We start from the raw sequence: 17,783 nt of genomic DNA on the forward strand, positions 1-17,783 counted from the left end.
ATGACCGTGAGATCATAACCTGAGCCAAAATCAAGAGTTGGACCCCTAAGCAACTGGACCACCCAGGCGCCCCCAAAAGATTTTCTTAAAGCCAGTGAATAGATTGAGAGGAAAGCAGCAGGACAGACATGTGTGTTTTCATGGAAGCATCTAGATTTCATAGGTAAGACTAAAAATGAATCGAAAAGGAACTTGACATTGAGGCTGACGCGGCGAGGATATTTTTAGGAGACAAAAAAAAGAGTTGATAAAGCCAGGATTTAATAGTTCATTGTAAAACTTTTGGGGAGGGATGGATCGTTCATTTCTTCCTTCACCAAGTATGAGATATTTCCTATGTGCCAGTTGCTAGAACCTAAGAATGAAAGATAAGAATCCTTGATGCCTATGAGCAAATGGGATGAGAAATATGCAGATAAGAAACAAAGAAACTTAAATACCTATAAAATAACTGCTTCAGTGGGGGATACATGCAAAATGGGAAGAGCCTTTAAATATGCCTAAAGGAGTCAAGCAAGGCTTCACAAAGCAGAATTATACCTGAGCTTAAACTTGAAGGAGAACTTGGAGTTTGCTAGGTGGACAAATAGGGCAGGGATGTTCTAAGCAGACGGAAGTATATGCAAGGGCACGAAAGGGCAGGGAGTGTTGGGAGTATGGAAGAAGATGACATCAGGACATTTGGTGCCGTTTTACTTCAAGCCTCAGTAGCAGATTTTAGAGTGGGGGGAAAAGGGTTTCCCCAAATCTCTTGGTTTGTACACAAAAAATGTAACATCATTAGTTAAATGTTATACTTTAATTTATGGGCACCCATGGGAATTTTAGGTTTAGTGCTTGAAAAAGAGACAGCTGTTTGGATGGCAACCCCAAATTAACTTCAGGGCAGTTGGTTCTTGATCACTAGGGCTGCTCAGTGGGTATGGTAACTACCTGCCCTCAGTTTAAGGAAAATGGCCTTTTATAAATGTGGTTCTGGTCCATAATAGAGATATTTGACTAAGACCTGACTCTTTTTTTTTTTTTTGTTTCTTTTTTTTTTTTTTTGTTTCTTTTTTTTTTTTACAAATAGTTTATTGTCAAATTAGTTTCTACATAACACTCAGTGCTCATCCCCAAAGTGCCCTCCTCCATGCCCATCCCCCCCTCCCCCCCACATCCATCAGTCCTCAGTTTTTGTCAGCATTCAAGAGTCTCTCATGGTTTGCCTCTCTCCCTTTCCCCCACCATTTCCGCCCTTCTTCTCCCCCTTGGTCCTCCGTCAAGTTCCTCCTAATCCTCCTATACGTGCAAACATATGGTATTTGTCCTTCTCTGCCTGACTTATTTCGCTCAGCATAACACCCTCAAGGTCCATCCATGTTGCTACACATGGCCAGATTTCATTGTTTCTCATTGCCATGTAGTATTCCATGGTATAGATAAACCACATCTTCTTGATCCATTCATCTGTTGATGGACACTTAGGCTCTTTCCATGTTTTAGCTATTGTGGAGAGTGCTGCTATGAACATTGGGGTACATGTGCTCCTATGCCTCAGCATTTCTGTATCCCTTGGGTAAATTCCTAGCAGTGCTATTGCTGGGTCATAAGGGAGTTCTATTGTTAGTTTCCTGAGGAACCTCCACACTGTTTTCCAGAGGGGCTGTACCAGTTTACATTCCCACCAACAGTGCAGGAGGGTGCCCGTTTCTCCACATCCTCGCCAGCATCTAGAGTTCTCTGATTTGCTCATTTTAGCCACTCTGACTGGCGTGAGGTGGTATCTCAGTGTGGTTTTGATTTGTATTTCCCTGATGAGGAGGGATGCTGAGCATCGTTTCATGTGTCTGTTGGCCATCTGGATGTCCTCTTTGGAGAAGTGTCTGTTCATGTCTTCTGCCCATTTCTTCACTGGGTTGTTTGTTTTTCGGGCGTGGAGTTTGGTGAGTTCCTTATAGATTCTGGATATTAACCCTTTATCTGATATGACTAAGACCTGACTCTTAAGAGTGAAAGCTTAGAAGTGACATCACTTTGACACATCTCCGAGCCACGTCTTTCTGTTTTTTGAGTGAAAGTAATGGTGAATTTCTGGTGATTAACCAAATAGTTAAGATTTGTGAAATCCAAGTATTAGATATTAAACATTATTTAACATCTTCTATCATATTTGTCACCCCCATCTCCTTTTGAAACTTTAGAGTTAATAGACCCTGGCTTGTGATCTTTCATTTCAGCATGATGAGTCTGAGGTGATTGCAGGGGATTCAAATAGAAATATTCCATAGACAGTAGGTTTATTTAGTTAAACATCTAGGATTTCTGCCTTAAGTAGCTTCATATCTGCTACACATTTTATTGAAAACAGGAAACTGTATGTACTGTCCTATGTACAGAATCTTTTGAGGATAATAAATTTGCATTATTCTTATCCCAGTTCTGGCATCATTTTCCTTTTTTACTCTATTTTATATAAAATGAAAAGGTGTTTAATTAAAAAAAAATTAAGGGACTTTGAGAAGAGGATTAAAGAAGGCTGTCTGCTATCAGAAACCCATCCTAAGAGTATTGTGGATATCAAAACTGCAAATGCTAAAAGAGATACCAGCCATCATACTGCTGGAATGTCTACAAATAAATCATCTGTAATATCACTCTTAATAGTTGTGGATATCACATTTCAGCTGCACCTATCAGGGCTCAAACTTACAACATTTTTATAGTGAGTTTCAGCTGAAGAAATATAACGAACATGTACCCACTGGGCACCTCACTAATGTGTGGCACCATGGCTGGGCTTTATGGAATTTTCCAGAGAAATTGAAGACATGGTTGCTGTCTTTGAGGAGCCTACAGTCTGTTTGTAATAATGACGTGTCACAGATGTGAAACAATTTAGAACGCAGTAAAATGGCTGTGTGATCAATCAAAACCAAGTGATATGGTATAGGAAAAATGCCCCGATAGGGCTAGGATGGATAGGGCAAGTTTTGGGTAGAAGGTACGACTTGAGGTTGGTCTTGCAGGACATGGGATTTAGAAACGAGGGGGAAGGGAATTCCAGGGTGGAATTAGAGCATGATGTAAAGCAGTGACAAGAACTCAGAATGGTGACAATATAGGCAGTGGGGATAAGAGATATAACTAGAGTGAAGGGAAATAGAGTCAAATGGATAGAGTAGGGCCATATCCTAGAGCAGGAGTTGACAGAGCTTTCCTGTGAAGGGCCAGGAAGGAAATGTTTTAGGTTTTGTGGGCCATACGGTCTCTGTCACAACTACTCAGTTCTGCTGTAATATGAACGCAGCCATAGTCAATAAGTAAAGGAACGAGCATGTCTGTGTCCAATACTATACACACACACACACACACACACACACGTAATTTTTTTTTTTTTTTTTTTTTTTTTACAAAAGCAGACAGTGACCCGAATTTAGGCCCCAGGCTGTAGTTTGCCATTCCCTGTCCTAGAGCCACAGTTCCCAAACTACGTGCCCAGCTGCACGTAATGAACTCACAGGGTATTTTAATTTTTTTAGGGAAATATAGTGATCCTTGACTTCTGCCTATAAATAATAGAAATCGTTATCTACTCCTGTTGGAACAAATTACCATGAAGTTAGCGGCTGAAGACAGCACTCATTTGTTCTTTTAGAGTTCTATAGGTTAGAAGTCCAGCACAGATCTCACTAGGCTAAAATTAAGGTGTTAGTAGGGCTGCACTCCTTTCTGGGGGCCCTGGCGGGGGAGGATCCACTTCCTTGCTGTTTCCAGCTTCTAGAGGCTGCCAGCATTCCTTGGCCTGTGGCCCTCTTCCTCCATCTTCAGAGCCATCAGTGGTGGGTTGAGTCCTTCTCACCTTCCATGCCTCCAGTGACCTTGCTTCTGTCCTCACATCAACTTCTCCGATTCTGACTCTTCTGCCCTCACTCTTCTACTTTAAAGGACCCTTGCGATTACAATTGGATAATTCAGGAAAATCTCCCTCTCATAAGGTCAGCTGGTAACTAACCTTAATTCCATCGGCAACCTTAATTCCCCCTTGCTGTGGAACCTTGATATAGTCACAGGTTTTAGGGATCAGTGATCAGGACATAGACCTCTTTGGAGATGACCATTATTTCTCCTACCACAGCCTGCCTCCCGGCCTTCTGAGATCCACTTATATCTCACGTGCAAAATACATTCACACCATCCCAACATCCCCAAACTCTCAACTGTTATAGCAACTCTAAGTCTCAACTCTCCTCTAACCATAGCAGCTCAGAATCCCCAAATCTCACCATCTGAATCAGGTGCGTCCTGGCATAAAATTCCACTCCATTTGTAGTTGTGTCCTTTTTATTTGTATTTTGCTCTCAAAATGTAATGGCAAGACAAGCATAGCGTACCAGTTACTGATATTCCAGTTCAAACAGGGAGAAAAAATTGGAGGAAAATGGAGCCACAGGTCTCAAGCAATTTCAAAATCCAGTCCAGCTAATTCCATTAAATTTCAAGACCTGGGAATAATCTTCTGGGGCTTGCAGCTTCCTCCTGTGAACTGAAGACCCTGCCCTTTGCGCTCATGGCTGCACCCTCAGAGCCATCTTACCTTTCTCAGGAAAGGTAGCACGTACTCGCAGCTGAGTCATCGTATCAGCGTGTTTCCTGACCGTAGAGTTTTGGAGGTCCACCAGACTTCCTTCAATTTCAGACTCTCCATCCCTTCAGTCCAGTCTGGCAGTTTTTGTGCGAAGACCCCACTCTCAAGAACCTTGTGGGTCTCACGTGTATGTCATGGATAGTCATTCGGTCAGACAAGAAGCCCTTGACAGGTCTTTCCTAGATAATCCTATTTCTATTCTTGGCTTCTGCTGAGACGGCTGTGGCGATCTGAGTCACATGGTTCATCTTTTCAAAGAGCTTTTTGTGTGACCAAATACTCTGACCTTTTGATCTGAGATATTACCAACTAAATAGGTTTTCTAGCCACAACCTTGGCTTTTTCTCCAGAGAATGCTTTCCTGACAGTGAATGTCTTCATTTTAGCATCTTCTTCAATCCGATAGGCTGAGGACTTCCAAAATCATTTAAGCCCTGGTTCCTTTTTGTCGAATCGTTCTTTCCCAATCCGTTTTGTTTCCTCCCACATTTTATGTCAGCAGCAGGAAGACGCCGGGCCATCCTTTTACCACTTTACTTGGAAATCTCCTCTGCTAAATATCCAGTTACATCATTTACAAATTCTGCTTTTCCAGAGAACTGTAGGACCCAATTCTGCTAAGCTTTCTGCCACTGTGTAACAAGGACCACCTTCCCTCACATTTTCCATCAGCATGTTCCTCATTTCCTTCTGAGCCTTCACCAGCAGGACCGTTAACATCCCTAATTCTCCTAACCATCTGTTCACAGTGATTCAGGTATTCTCTGAGGAAATTTGCGTTTTCTCTGTCTGTCATGCTCCTCACTTCCGTCTGAGCCCTCACCACGGGGCTGTTTAGTATCCTTATTTCTACCCACAGTCTGTTCAGTCTAGAACCTAGATTACAATCTTGGCAATTTGTGTCATGGTCCTCAAATTCGTCCAGCTTCTGCCCACTGCTCACCTCTAAAAAGCTGCCTCTGCATTTGTGGGTACTTGTCACAGCAGCACCCATTTCCAGGTACCAAAATCTGTTGCGTTCCTTTTGAGTACACCATATCCTTGTGAGTCTGGGTTTTTGGTGATTGCTGTGATAAACAGTAAGTAATACACGATAGTCAGTGTTGAATAAGAAGTGAGGGAAACTGTCCACTTTCATCCCAAGGTTGGAGTAGGGGTTCAGTGCCCAAAAGACGTGCACACACATCCTATTAGTAAGTAATTGTGGCTGTTTAAGAATGAAATGATTTCTTTTCAATTCATATGCATTGTTTCTCTAATATAAACTACATTTTAGAACATAAGTACCAACTAAATTGTTTGGACCTAATTGTTTAATAACTAGAACTGGTACCTACCACTTTTGACCCAAAGGTGCCATGAAAACTTGAGACTTCAGGGTGCCATGAACAAGAATGTTTGAGAACTATGTTAGAGGGATGTTGGATAGAGTAGTTGACGTCTCTCCGACGGTGAGACTTCATTGTGTATTTTTGAATAAGGGAGTGACTTGAAACGATTCTATCTTAAGAATATAGTTTGTTATAGGGGCCCCTGGGTGGCTTAGTCGGTTAAGCGTCCGACTTTCGCTTAGGTCATGATCTCGCGGTTCGTGGGTTCGAGCCCCGCGTCGGGCTCTGTGCTGACTGCCAGCTCAGAGCCTGGAGCCTGTTTCAGTCTGTGACTCCCTCTCTCTCTCACCCTCCCTGCTCACGCTGTCTCTCTCTCTCTCTCCTAGAAATAAATAAAATGTTAAAAAAAAAAAAGCTATAAAAAAAAAAAAGAATATAGTTTGTTATAACTATGTCCTGCTTTGAGATCCTTTACATGAATCAGGTCAGCTGATAAATCTGGAAACAAGGTACAGGAAGGATTAAAGGCTATTTATTGGAGGGGCACCTGGGTAGTTCAGTCAGTGGACTGTTTGACTCTTGATCTCGGCTCAGGTCATGATCTCACAGTTTGTGAGCTCGAGCCCCATGTCAGGCTCTGCGCTGACAGTGAGGAGCCTGCATGGGATTCTCACTCTCCCTTTCTCTCTGCCCCTCCCCTGCTCGCACATGCATATGTGCATGTGCACGCACTTTCTCAAAATAAATAAATAAACTTTGAAGGCTATTGGAGTAACCTTGGTGTGAGGTGAATGTTTGAAGTAAGAATAGCTGTGAAGAAGGAAGGGTACAACAGATACTGTGAAGAAAAGTTCAGAAGGTTTTGGTGACAGATAAAGGATATAAAAGGAGAGGGAACAATCAAAGATCACTGCAAAATCTCAAATATAATACACTGGGATATTGGCAGGGTCACTGATAGAATTAACGATGTTGGGAAAAGGAGCAGTTTCATGGAGTCGTGATAGTAGAAACTAGCCTGTAGGGGGCTAAGGCAAGAGAATGATGAGGAGGTAGTGTGTGTAGACCACATATACCAGGATTGGGGAAGTAGAAGGAAGGAGATTAATAGAACAGTGGAGTCAAGCCGGGATTTTTTGAGAAGAACTAGAATTTCAGAATCCATAATAACAGTATCTTCGTTGAGGAGGTGGTTACATGACTGTATACCTTTCTCAAAACTGATAGAACGACACACTTAAAAAGATGCATTTCACTCTGTGTCAATTTTACCTCAATAAATTTTACCTCAGTACATGAGAACAGAGCTTTAGTTTTCCTTTTAGTGAAGATATAATGCACATACCATAAATGTCACTGTTTTTAAGTGTACACTACAGGGGTTTTTATTATATTCACAAATCATTTAACCATCACAACTACCTAACTCCAAACTTTTCCACCACCCCAAAAAGCAACCACTTGTCCACTAGCAGCCACTCCACACTTCCCCTTCTCCAACTCCTAGCAACCACATAATAATCTACTTCCCTTTTTTCCCAGTTTTTTTAACTGTGGTAAAATAAAATTTACCATCCTAACCATTTTTAAGTGTATAGTTAGGTGGCATTAAGTGTATTCATACTGTTACACAGCCATCGCCACCATCCATCCCCAGAGCTCTTTTCATCTTGCCGAACTGAAATTCTATACTTATTAAGCCATAATTCCCCACTCCCACTTCCTCGAGTCTTTGGCAGCCGCCATTTCACTTTCTGTCTCTACGATTTTGACTACTCGAAGTACCTCATATAAGTGAAACCATACAGTAATTTGTCTTTTTATGACTGGCTTATTTCACTTTTTTTTTTTTTTTTTTACAAATAGTTTATTATCAGGTTGGTTTCCATATAAGACCCAGTGCTCATCCCCACAAGTGCCCTCCTCCATGCCCATCGCCCCCCTCCCCCACACCCATCAGTCCTCAGTTTGTTCTCAGCATTCAAGAGTCTTTCATGGTTTGCCTCTCTCCCTCTTCCCCACGATTTCCCCCATTCTTCTCCCCCATGGTCCTCCGATAAGTTCCTCCTAATCCTCCTATACGTGCAAACATATGGTATTTGTCCTTCTCTGCCTGACTTATTTCACTCAGCATAACACCCTCAAGGTCCACCCATGTGGCTACACATGGCCAGATTTCATTCTTTCTCATTGCCATGTAGTATTCCATCGTATAGAAGAACCACATCTTCTTGATCCATTCGTCCGTTGATGGACACTTAGGCTCTTTCCATGTTTTGGCTATTGTGGAGAGTGCTGCTGTGAACACTGGGGTCCATGTGCCCCTATGCATCAGCACTCCTGTATCCCTTGGGTAAATTCCTAGCAGTGCTATTGCTGGGTTATAGGGGAGTTCTAGTGTTAACTTTTTGAGGAACCTCCACACTGTTTTCCAGAGGGGCTGTACCAGTTTACATTCCCACCAACAGTGTAGGAGGGTGCCCGTTTCTCCACATCCTCGCCAGCATCTAGAGTCTTCTGATTTATGACTGGCTTATTTCACTTAGCATAAATGTCTTTGAGCTTCATCCATGTTGTAGCCTGTGTCAGAATTTCCTTCCTTTTTTAAGGCGGAATAATAATCACACACACATATATATACATACACAATACATCTCGCTTATCCATTGGTCCATCAACAGACACTTGGGCTGCTTCCCTGTTCTAGCTCTTGTGACTCATAGTCTGTTTATTCTGATATTAATATAGACACCACGTCTCTCTTTTGGTTACTGTTTACGTGAAATATACTTTCCTATCCTTTCGCTTTCAAACTATTTGTGTGGTTTTTTTTTTAAGTTTTTATTTATTTATTTTGAGAGGGAGAGAGTGCGAGAGGGAGAGAGAATGCCAAGGAGGCTTTGCACTGTCAACGCAGAGCCCAGTGTGGGGCTCAAACCCACAAACCCTGAGATCATGACCTGAGCTGAAGTCTGATGCTTAACTGACTGAGCCACCCAGGGGACCCCTATTTGTGTCTTTTTTTAGTTTAAACTTCATCTCTTGTAGGCAGTATATATTTAAATCATGTGTTTTTTGTTTGTTTTACCCATGCCACCAATCTGGTTTTTGACTAGAGAGTTTAAACCATTTATATTTAAAGCACTTACTGATAAGGAGGGACCTCTGTCATTTTGGTCTGTTTTCTATACGGCTTCTAAGATTTTTTTTGCCCTTCATTTCCTCTGTTACTGTCTTCTTTTGTGTTCAGTTGATTTTTTGTAGTGAAAGATCTATTCCTCATTTCTTTTTGTGTATATTCTGTAGCTGCTTTCTCTGTGGCTACCATGGGATGACATGATCCTGTGATGAGGAGCAGCAAACAGCAGTCACAGCGCAGATCTCTTGTATTTGGAGGCAGGCTCTTTTTGCCCAAGCTGCTCTTTTGCAAGCTGCTTTTAAAGTGTGTGCACAGCTGCCTGCCATGGGGCTGTGCGTGGATGGGAGATGGGTAGCTCCTGCTATTCTAAGAGCTGAAGTGTGTCGATTTACCATTCAAGCCTTCTCCAACATCCCATCTAATCTACTTCTTTTAAAAATAGTTTTAAAATAGAATTTTAAGAGAAGACCAATCGTTCTTCATCTGTGACTTGAAGGAAAGATATAAACATAAAAGTATGAACGTTAGTACATTGGAGGAGAATAAGTGTCTGTGGGAGGGCTCATATATAATTACTTTACTCTTTTCTGTGTAGTCAGAATCTAATTTAATATTAGTAAAGTGGAGTTAAGGAATAATTCCTTTTAAGGAGAGATGAGGCCTATAAAACCCTTAGGGAATGATCCAAAGAGTCCAAGAATTTTTTTTAATCATAAATTTGTAATATATCAGGAATGTACAACTCGACATTAAATTGTGATCCTAAGTTCTAGGGGCATCTGGGTGGCTCAGTCAGTTAAGCATCCGACTTTGGCTCAGGTCACCATCTCTCGGTTCATGGGTTCAAGCCCCGTGTCGGGCTCTGTGCTAACAGCTCAGAGCCTGGATCCTGCTTTGGATTCTGTGTCTCCTCTCTCTGCCCCTCCCCTGCTTGCCCGCTTTCTCTCTGTCTCTGTCTCTCTCTCTCAAAAATGAATAAAATTTTTAAATAAAAAAATTTTTATTTAGAAAATTGTAATATCCTAGGCGCTAGAATTAAATAGGAAGTAGTCACTCGAATTGGCAAGTTTTAAAAGCGAGGTTTAAAAAAAGTAAAATTCCACTTTTGAACTTCTGCATCTTACATTGTTTGACCCTAGGTTTACTGTTGTTCATTTGGAAAGAGAAAGAAAGGAGAGAGAGCAAGAGCCAGAGCTGGGGTCCAGCCTCCACTAACAGATATGTAGTGGAAGGTTGTAGGGGACTTTGTTGTCCATTGGTGTTATAACTTCTGTGATCAACATTTGAATGAACTGCATAAACATTTTTAAATTAGTATTTGATTGATTTCTAACAGGTAGGGTGCAATATTTGATATTTTGACTTTCAACTTGGCCCTGAATTGTTTACCTGTAGTCATCTCACAGTCTCAGCCGCTCCCCCTTCAACTTACCAGTATTTGGCTATGTCCTAGCTCTGCAATTGAGTGTTCTGTCATTGTCTAGAATGTCAGCTCTCCCACCTCGTGATTCTAAAAGCCCTGAAAATTTGAAGACCACAGTACTTCTTAGGACTTGTGACCATTTTACCTTTTCAACCAAACTGACTAGTCAACAGTATGACTTCATCATTTTGACATGTAATTTACAGAGGATTCCCATCCTAGTTCCTGAAAGTCTAGGCATTCAAACTTAGGCTGAATATTCTACGTTGTTGGCCTCTGTTAAATGGGAGCATCTCAAAATTGTTCAACAGATCCTCAGCATTGATATGCTTCTTCTCGCTTTTTCTTGCAGGTTGACAATAAATGCCCTTGCCCAGAAGCTCAATGCTTATTGGAAGGAAAAGACCTCCCAAGAGAATTTTGAGACTTCAGCCATAGCCAGGCCAGTACCGTGAGTAGTAACTATAGGATATTAAAGTCTCAGGGGTTAACGTCTACAGAGGAAATGGAAGGAACAAGGGTAAGATGGTGCTTTCACATAGGAAGTTGAACTAAAAATAGGAAATCACAGGTACTGATTTCATCATTCTTTAGACCTCTTGTGTGGCTTGGGTCATAAATATGAAGAGCTTAGTACTCTCAGTTTATCCTACAGGCAGTGTGATATAGTAGAAGATGGTGACCATTTAAATGAGACACTCCTGGGTTGAAAATCTGGACCTGCTTAGTTAGTTTGGGTGAGCTTGGGTAAGTAAGTTACTTCACCTCTGTGAGAATGTGAAATGAGCATAACATTTGTAGCGTAGTACCTGGCATATAGTAGGTGTTCAGAAATGTTAGCAAATTTCCCATCTCTTTATTCTTAGTGAACATTGACGGACCTGTACCAAAGCATTTGAGGGTAGAAGTTAAGAACATGGCATAGCAGGAAAAAGGTAGAATTTATTGAGTCTAGGACGGGGAATTCCATACAGAAGTGTGGATCAGGATGACATGCCTCAGTGAGCCAGGAAAGGAACATAAAACAGAACTTAGAATGCATAGCAACACATATATAATCAGTTACACCCCTATTCTGACAAAGATTAGAGTGTTCAAAGTTCATTTTGGGGCTGAGACCCATGGGGGATTTTTTAATGGAAGTTATCAGGCAACTGTATGATTCAAAATTTTGTCGCGGTGCAACATGACTGACTATTGTGTGAATATCACTCTAAAGATCTCTGCTCATGTCCAACCTCTATGGTTTTCAAAGACATGACAGCTAGAACAAGATGCCATGTTTTGCCTTTCAAATAAGCAGTGATAAATGCCATGAAACAGATGTTCATATATTGGTAGAGTGTGTGTGTATATGTTATTCAACTTTTCTGGAGGCAGAATTGTAATAATTATTACTCTTTATTGAGGACTTACATGCCAGTCAACTGGTCTCAGTTCTTTACATGTATTTAGATTTATTGAATCAGTACAACAACCCTGTGGGATAGACAGATGATATTATTACCTTTTTACGAATGTAGACACTGATATACTGAGAGCTTAAGTAACTTGCTCAAGATGAAACAAGTAGAAAGTGGTAGATATAAGGTTCAATATAGGCAGTCAGACCTCCAAGCCCAAGTGCTTAGCCATGACACTCTTCTGGAAAGATGCAGTAGGGCAGTATGGTACAGCCCCTTTAACTACCTATTTATTGCAAACACAAGCTAAATGCTTTTCCTCTCTGCCTGGATGGAAGGATCTTCCATAGTCTGATGTAGCCTGAGGCAAGGATTTGTTGTCTCCAATGCTTCTCTCCAGGGCAGTCGTATTGGCATGCTTCTGCACGCAACTCTTCTGTGCATCCACGTGCTAAACCAAAGCCAACATGGCCTTTCCTCTCCCCTCCCACTACTGCTGAAACTGCCCTTTGCTGTCTCTGGCTCTAAATACAACAGTAGCTGTATGGAAATATATGGACACCAGAGGTCAGGCCTGAGCTTAGAGTTTAGAGGTTTCAAGGCTGGAGCTGCCTGGAGCTAGGAGATAAGGAAGCTATATATCCAAAACCACATAAGAATTCTCTCTGTTAAAACAGACTTTTAAACAAGAAGAGGACATTGGGTTTGAGTGGTAGAAATATGAGTGCCCTTTATTTTCTTTTTTGTATCTTCCTGTATTTTCCAGTTTTTCTGTAATGAGCTTCTATTATTCTTCTAGCTAGAAAATAGCATTATTTAAACAAAATAAAGACTAAATAAAAAGATATGAACTAAGACATAAAAGAACTCGATCACTCTATTGAAAATGGCCACCGTCCATGGGTAGCAACCTGGATGGACCTTGAGGGTGTTATGCTGAGCGAAATAAGTCAGGCAGAGAAGGACAAATATCACATGTTTGCACGTAAAGGAGGATTAGGAGGAACTTAACGGAGGACCATGGGGGAGAAGAAGGGGGGAAATGGTGGGGGAGAGGGAGAGAGGCAAACCATGAGAGACTCTNGGGGGAGGGGGGAGATGGGCATGGAGGAGGGCACTTGTGGGGATGAGCACTGGGTGTTATATGGAAACCAATTTGACAATAAACTATTTGTAAAAGAAAAGAAAAAAGAAAAAAAGAAAATGGCCACCGTTCAGAGCTGTATAAATGTAACATACGCACATCACGCTCTAGGCTAAATTACATGTTTCTCAAACTGGCCCTTGGTGCCCCTGTGTCCTCTTTCTGCTTCTTTTCTCAAGCCTTCTCCCTCTAGTCTGCTTTTCACACCTTAGATGCTGACTATTTCTGTTCTATATGGGCCACCTCCTTTCACAGAGAAACACATTCACTCTGAGGTGTAGGTGACTGGGGTATGCTTCGTGGCAGAGCTTTGAGGGGCTTTGTGTCTTAAGCATAGAACTCTAGAAGGATTTTCCTTGATTTTACCCAGTTGTTGGACTGAAGCCACCATTTCTAGTTATGAGATTTAATCACATTTATAGGACTTGTTAAGACTAACGTTGAGGATATCAACCTAATAAAATTTTGGTTGAAGTATAAACAAAGACTTGAACGGAAAAAAAGAGAGGACTAGGGAGTCTGCAGGAAAATAAGGAAGAGTTTTTGACGACGATGCTTCCATGACCCTCACAAATGCATTTTAAACTTGTTACACAGTTGGATAGAAGCAAATATGATGATTCTGTGGGTTTTATTTCTTGGTAATACTGTAATATATAGTCTTCCTAGTCAATTTTAGAATTAAAATGATGCTCTTGTTTGCTTAGAACAAGAGATTCTGGATAAATATTATTTATTTCCATAAACAATGGTAGCTTACCATGTTAAGACTTGTTATTATTTTTCTTATCCATACCTGGTATAATTCTTAGTTTATTTGTGAAGTTCAAGATGTATACTTTAGACCCCTTAGACCATAACATTACAGTTTTAACACAATTCATATGTAAAATTTTATTCTTTCCTTTTTAGGGTGTGCCTTTCTAACGTAAGAGCACAGAGCTAGGATATACACAGTCATACTTCTGTTTTCCTTCATTCAGGAAGATTCCTGACCAGACATGGGTACAGTGTGATGAGTGTCTTAAATGGAGGAAGCTTCCTGGCAAGGTTGATCCATCTACGCTACCTGCAAGATGGTTTTGTTACTATAATTCCCATCCAAAGTACAGGTAAGGTTCTTATGCCAGAGAAAATTCCTGAGTTGGCTCTCTATTCTAAAACACCTTTAAAGAAAGGTTTTTTGAGTACAGTTGACCTATAATGTTACATTGCTTTCACACGTATGACATGAGCATAGTGACTTGGTAACTCGGTATGTTATGCTGTGCTCACAAGTGTGGCTACTATCTGTCACCGTACAACACTATTACACTACCACTGACTGTATTGCCCATGCTATAGCTTTTATTCCTGTGACTTATTCATTCCATAACTGGAGTCCCACTCCCTTTCACTCGTTTTGCCCACTAAAGCACTTTTTATCTCAAGTCCCTACTCGTCAGCCTGGCATCCAAGCCCCTTGCTAACTGATCCCACCCTACCTATCCAGCCTTACTTTTCACTGTACTTACCTCAAATTGTATGCTTTAGCCAGGCCTCTGGCTTCAGTGTTCCCAACACACGCCATGCTTATTCCCTCCTCCATGACTCGATAGTGTCATTCTGCTTGCCTACAGTGACTTTCTGCATTCCATCTGCCTCTCCAAATCATATCCATCGGGGAAGCTTAAGTATTTTGTGTGATACTTCTCCTGTTGACAGTAGTTTACAGTGATTTTTATGCTAGCTTCCCGTGGTATTTAATTCGTGGCATTTGTTCACATACCGTTTTGTATTTTTTTAGATGCTTTTCATATGTATATGCTTTGGCTCTTCAAGAGATTGTAAACCATTTGAGAACAAGGGCTTTAAATTTCACATTTAGTTGATGATTTCACTCATATGTTTCCTGTGCCTGAATCTCTTATAGTACATATTGTACATTTAATGCCATTTGTTTACATGTCCCTTGCAGCATCTAACATCTAGATAGTGCCTGGCATATTCACGAGCATTCATTTCAACTTAACAAATATTTATTTGACTCAGTAGTCACAGAGACTCAGAATAATTATCCTGTTTGCTTCAATTCAGCTGCAATTTTCTTAATATTTTTTCTGCATGATAGAGAGCAGGAGGAAAAAGGTACTAAAAGAGGGAATGCTTTTTATTTTTATTTATTTTTTTGATGTTTTATTTATTTCTAGGAGAGAGAGAGACACTCACAGCGTGAGCAAGGGAGGGTCAGAGAGAGAGGGAGTCACAGACTGAAACGGGCTCCAGGCTCTGAGCTGGCAGTCAGCACAGGGCCCGACGCGGGGCTCGAACCCACGAACCGCGGGATCATGACCCAAGCGAAAGTCGGACGCTTAACCGACTAAGCCACCCAGGTGCCCCGAGGGAATGCTTTTTAGAAAAAAATGTCTAAAGTGGAGGAAATTTAGTAAGTGAGGTCTAGGTCTTTCCTCCATAGTCTCCAGATGTGCCTAAGCACCTCTGCCTGGAGAATAACCGGGATTGTGTGATTAGAATATGGGACTGAGTGCTTAAGAGTCTCATTTTTGAATCCTGTATCTTCTATCAGTTTATACTCAGTCCGGGAGACATAGCCTTCCAGGACACTGCCTCCTTATAAAATGAGTAGAATGGGCACCTGAGTGGTTCAGTCGGTTAAGCGTCCAGCTCTTGATTTCAGCTCAGGTTGTGATTTCATGGTTCATGGGATCAAATCCCACGTCGGGCTGTGTGGTGACAGTGTGGAGCCTGCTTGGAATTCTCTCTCTCAAGATAAATAAATAAACTTTAAAATAAAACAAAATAAAATGGGTGTAACAGAGGGTTTCCAACTATTACTAATTTGTATTTATTTGCTCCAAGGATTGCTTTTGATCTTTGAATACACTTTGTAGTACTCCTTTTAGTGTTAACTCCTAAAATTCTCTTTCTTGTGCTTCCATATAGCAGATGTCTTTCCATTTATAGAATCCTCCTTTCTCTCCTCTTTGCTAATCTCTGCTGTGTTATTTTTGCACTGTAAGCTCCTAATCCCCTTTTTGTTTCTCTCTGTCATAGCCTCTGATTTTCTTCTTCAGGCATCATCACTTAGTTTAGGGATTCTCATGCTTCTAAACTGCACTTGGAGAATTACTTTCTTAGTAAACAAGAGAGCAAAAGACCGAGGTCCTACTCTCACCAATAATCTCTTTGTATAGAACCTCCAACAGGTTTCTCTTGAAACTCACTGTGTAAAAATAGAGATTATGCTTCTTGCTGTCCACCATAATAGGAACTTTGTAGCTGTCAAATACTTTGAATGTCGTGGGAGAAAGGTGATATCCACACCAAAAATAATTACGTGCTGGTGAATGTTGTGGGAGAAAAGTGATATCCACAGCAGAAATCATTACATGCTGGTGAATGTCGTGGGAGAAAGGTGAAAGGCACCAAGAGTAATCAAGAGGATGGTATGCCTTGAAATAAGAATTGCTACATGTTAATCTGCACACAGGTTTTGTAATGTGGATGGAATCTGAACTCTGTGGTGTTAGAGGGTTGTTAACCTCAATGACCTGCCTTGTCATAGTTGTAAGGAAAGTAAAGGGCAAAGCGGAAAAGCTTGTTTTGTTTCCAAAAGATGATTTCTTCTCTGTACTGCAGGAGATGCTCTGTTCCAGAGGAGCAAGAACTCACTGATGAAGACCTGTACGTGAACAAAGCTAAGAAACAGTTGAGTATACCTAAGGTTCTGGATCATATGGTAGAGGAGCCTGACCCTAATAGGACAGAGGACCTTTGAGAAGAGAGACAATTTTTTGTTCCTTTTTTGGTTTTTAACGCTTTCCCTCTCACTTCTTTGTTCTCCCAATTCTTTATTCCTGTTGATCATCTCCTGAGTGTGTAACTAGTGATCATCTTTAGTCTCTCACCCTCCCTTACCCCTCTCTCTTTTGATGGGACATTTGAACTCTCTCTTAAAGTAGCAGAGCTTGGGAAGGTGCCCTTAGTTATTCAATGAGGCCCACACTATTTTTAAATTGGACGGACCATTATAACCTAAATCTGCAATTGGTAATCCATTTCAGATAGAGGCATTTCATGAGGGAACTAAATAGCGCTTTTGTCTTTTAGTGATCAAGTTCTTGAGAAGAAGAAGCTGCCAGTGTACAGTGAGAACCACCAGGTGAGAGACAGTCTGTCCTCTTTCTTTTCTCACATGAAAATTTCCCCAACAGAGGACTTAGATGGAAGGAAGCAACAGTCTTGAAAGCTGCATAGAAATCACAAACCATTCTTCGGGTGGTCTGTTTTCCATTGGATCTTTTGATTTTGCTTTGATCTGCTGTTACCGATGTTCAGATCGCCAAAACTAGAAGAGCCAAGTCATGTATTTCCCAGATTGGGATTCCATACTGCTTCTGGACAGTGGGAATATCACATTCAAGTCACAGAATATTTAGGGTCGCGCTCCATTCTCATACAGGCTGCTCCTGTTGAGTGTCTGGTTTTTCCTCAGTCTCCTTTCTTCCAGGATCCAAGGGGTGATTCCTTCCTCCTTCCTCTTGGGAAGAAGAGGTGGTTCTTTGCGCCCCTGCCCTCTCCCCGCTTTCAGGCTGGCTGGCTTTATGAAGACTCTGCTGTTTTGAATTTTCAGGAGCACTGTCTCTCGGACATGGTTGCCCAGCTCCGGACGCTGAAGGGTGCAATAAGGTTGGCCGTCCTCTCAGGGACACTCCT

General features: G+C 41.4%; 1 protein-coding gene across 3 annotated transcripts in view; it reads left to right on the forward strand.

The window, feature by feature from the left end:
• Window positions 1-17,783, forward strand: part of MORC4 (MORC family CW-type zinc finger 4) — a 54,475-nt gene that overhangs the window by 21,095 nt on the left and 15,597 nt on the right. For 2 of the 3 annotated variants that reach the window (XM_039233501.1, XM_039233503.1), the window contains exons 10-13: window positions 10,873-10,971; window positions 14,051-14,179; window positions 16,707-16,775; window positions 17,178-17,229. In XM_039233501.1, the coding sequence (XP_039089432.1) occupies window positions 10,873-10,971; window positions 14,051-14,179; window positions 16,707-16,775; window positions 17,178-17,229 (349 nt within the window). The remainder of the gene's footprint in view (window positions 1-10,872; window positions 10,972-14,050; window positions 14,180-16,706; window positions 16,776-17,177; window positions 17,230-17,783) is intronic. The other variant, XM_039233502.1, reaches the window with a different exon arrangement.

The sequence above is a fragment of the Hyaena hyaena genome, unplaced genomic scaffold (genome assembly GCF_003009895.1).
Source record: "Hyaena hyaena isolate Hyena2069 unplaced genomic scaffold, ASM300989v1 scaffold_77, whole genome shotgun sequence".
Classification (NCBI taxonomy): Eukaryota; Metazoa; Chordata; class Mammalia; order Carnivora; family Hyaenidae; genus Hyaena; species Hyaena hyaena.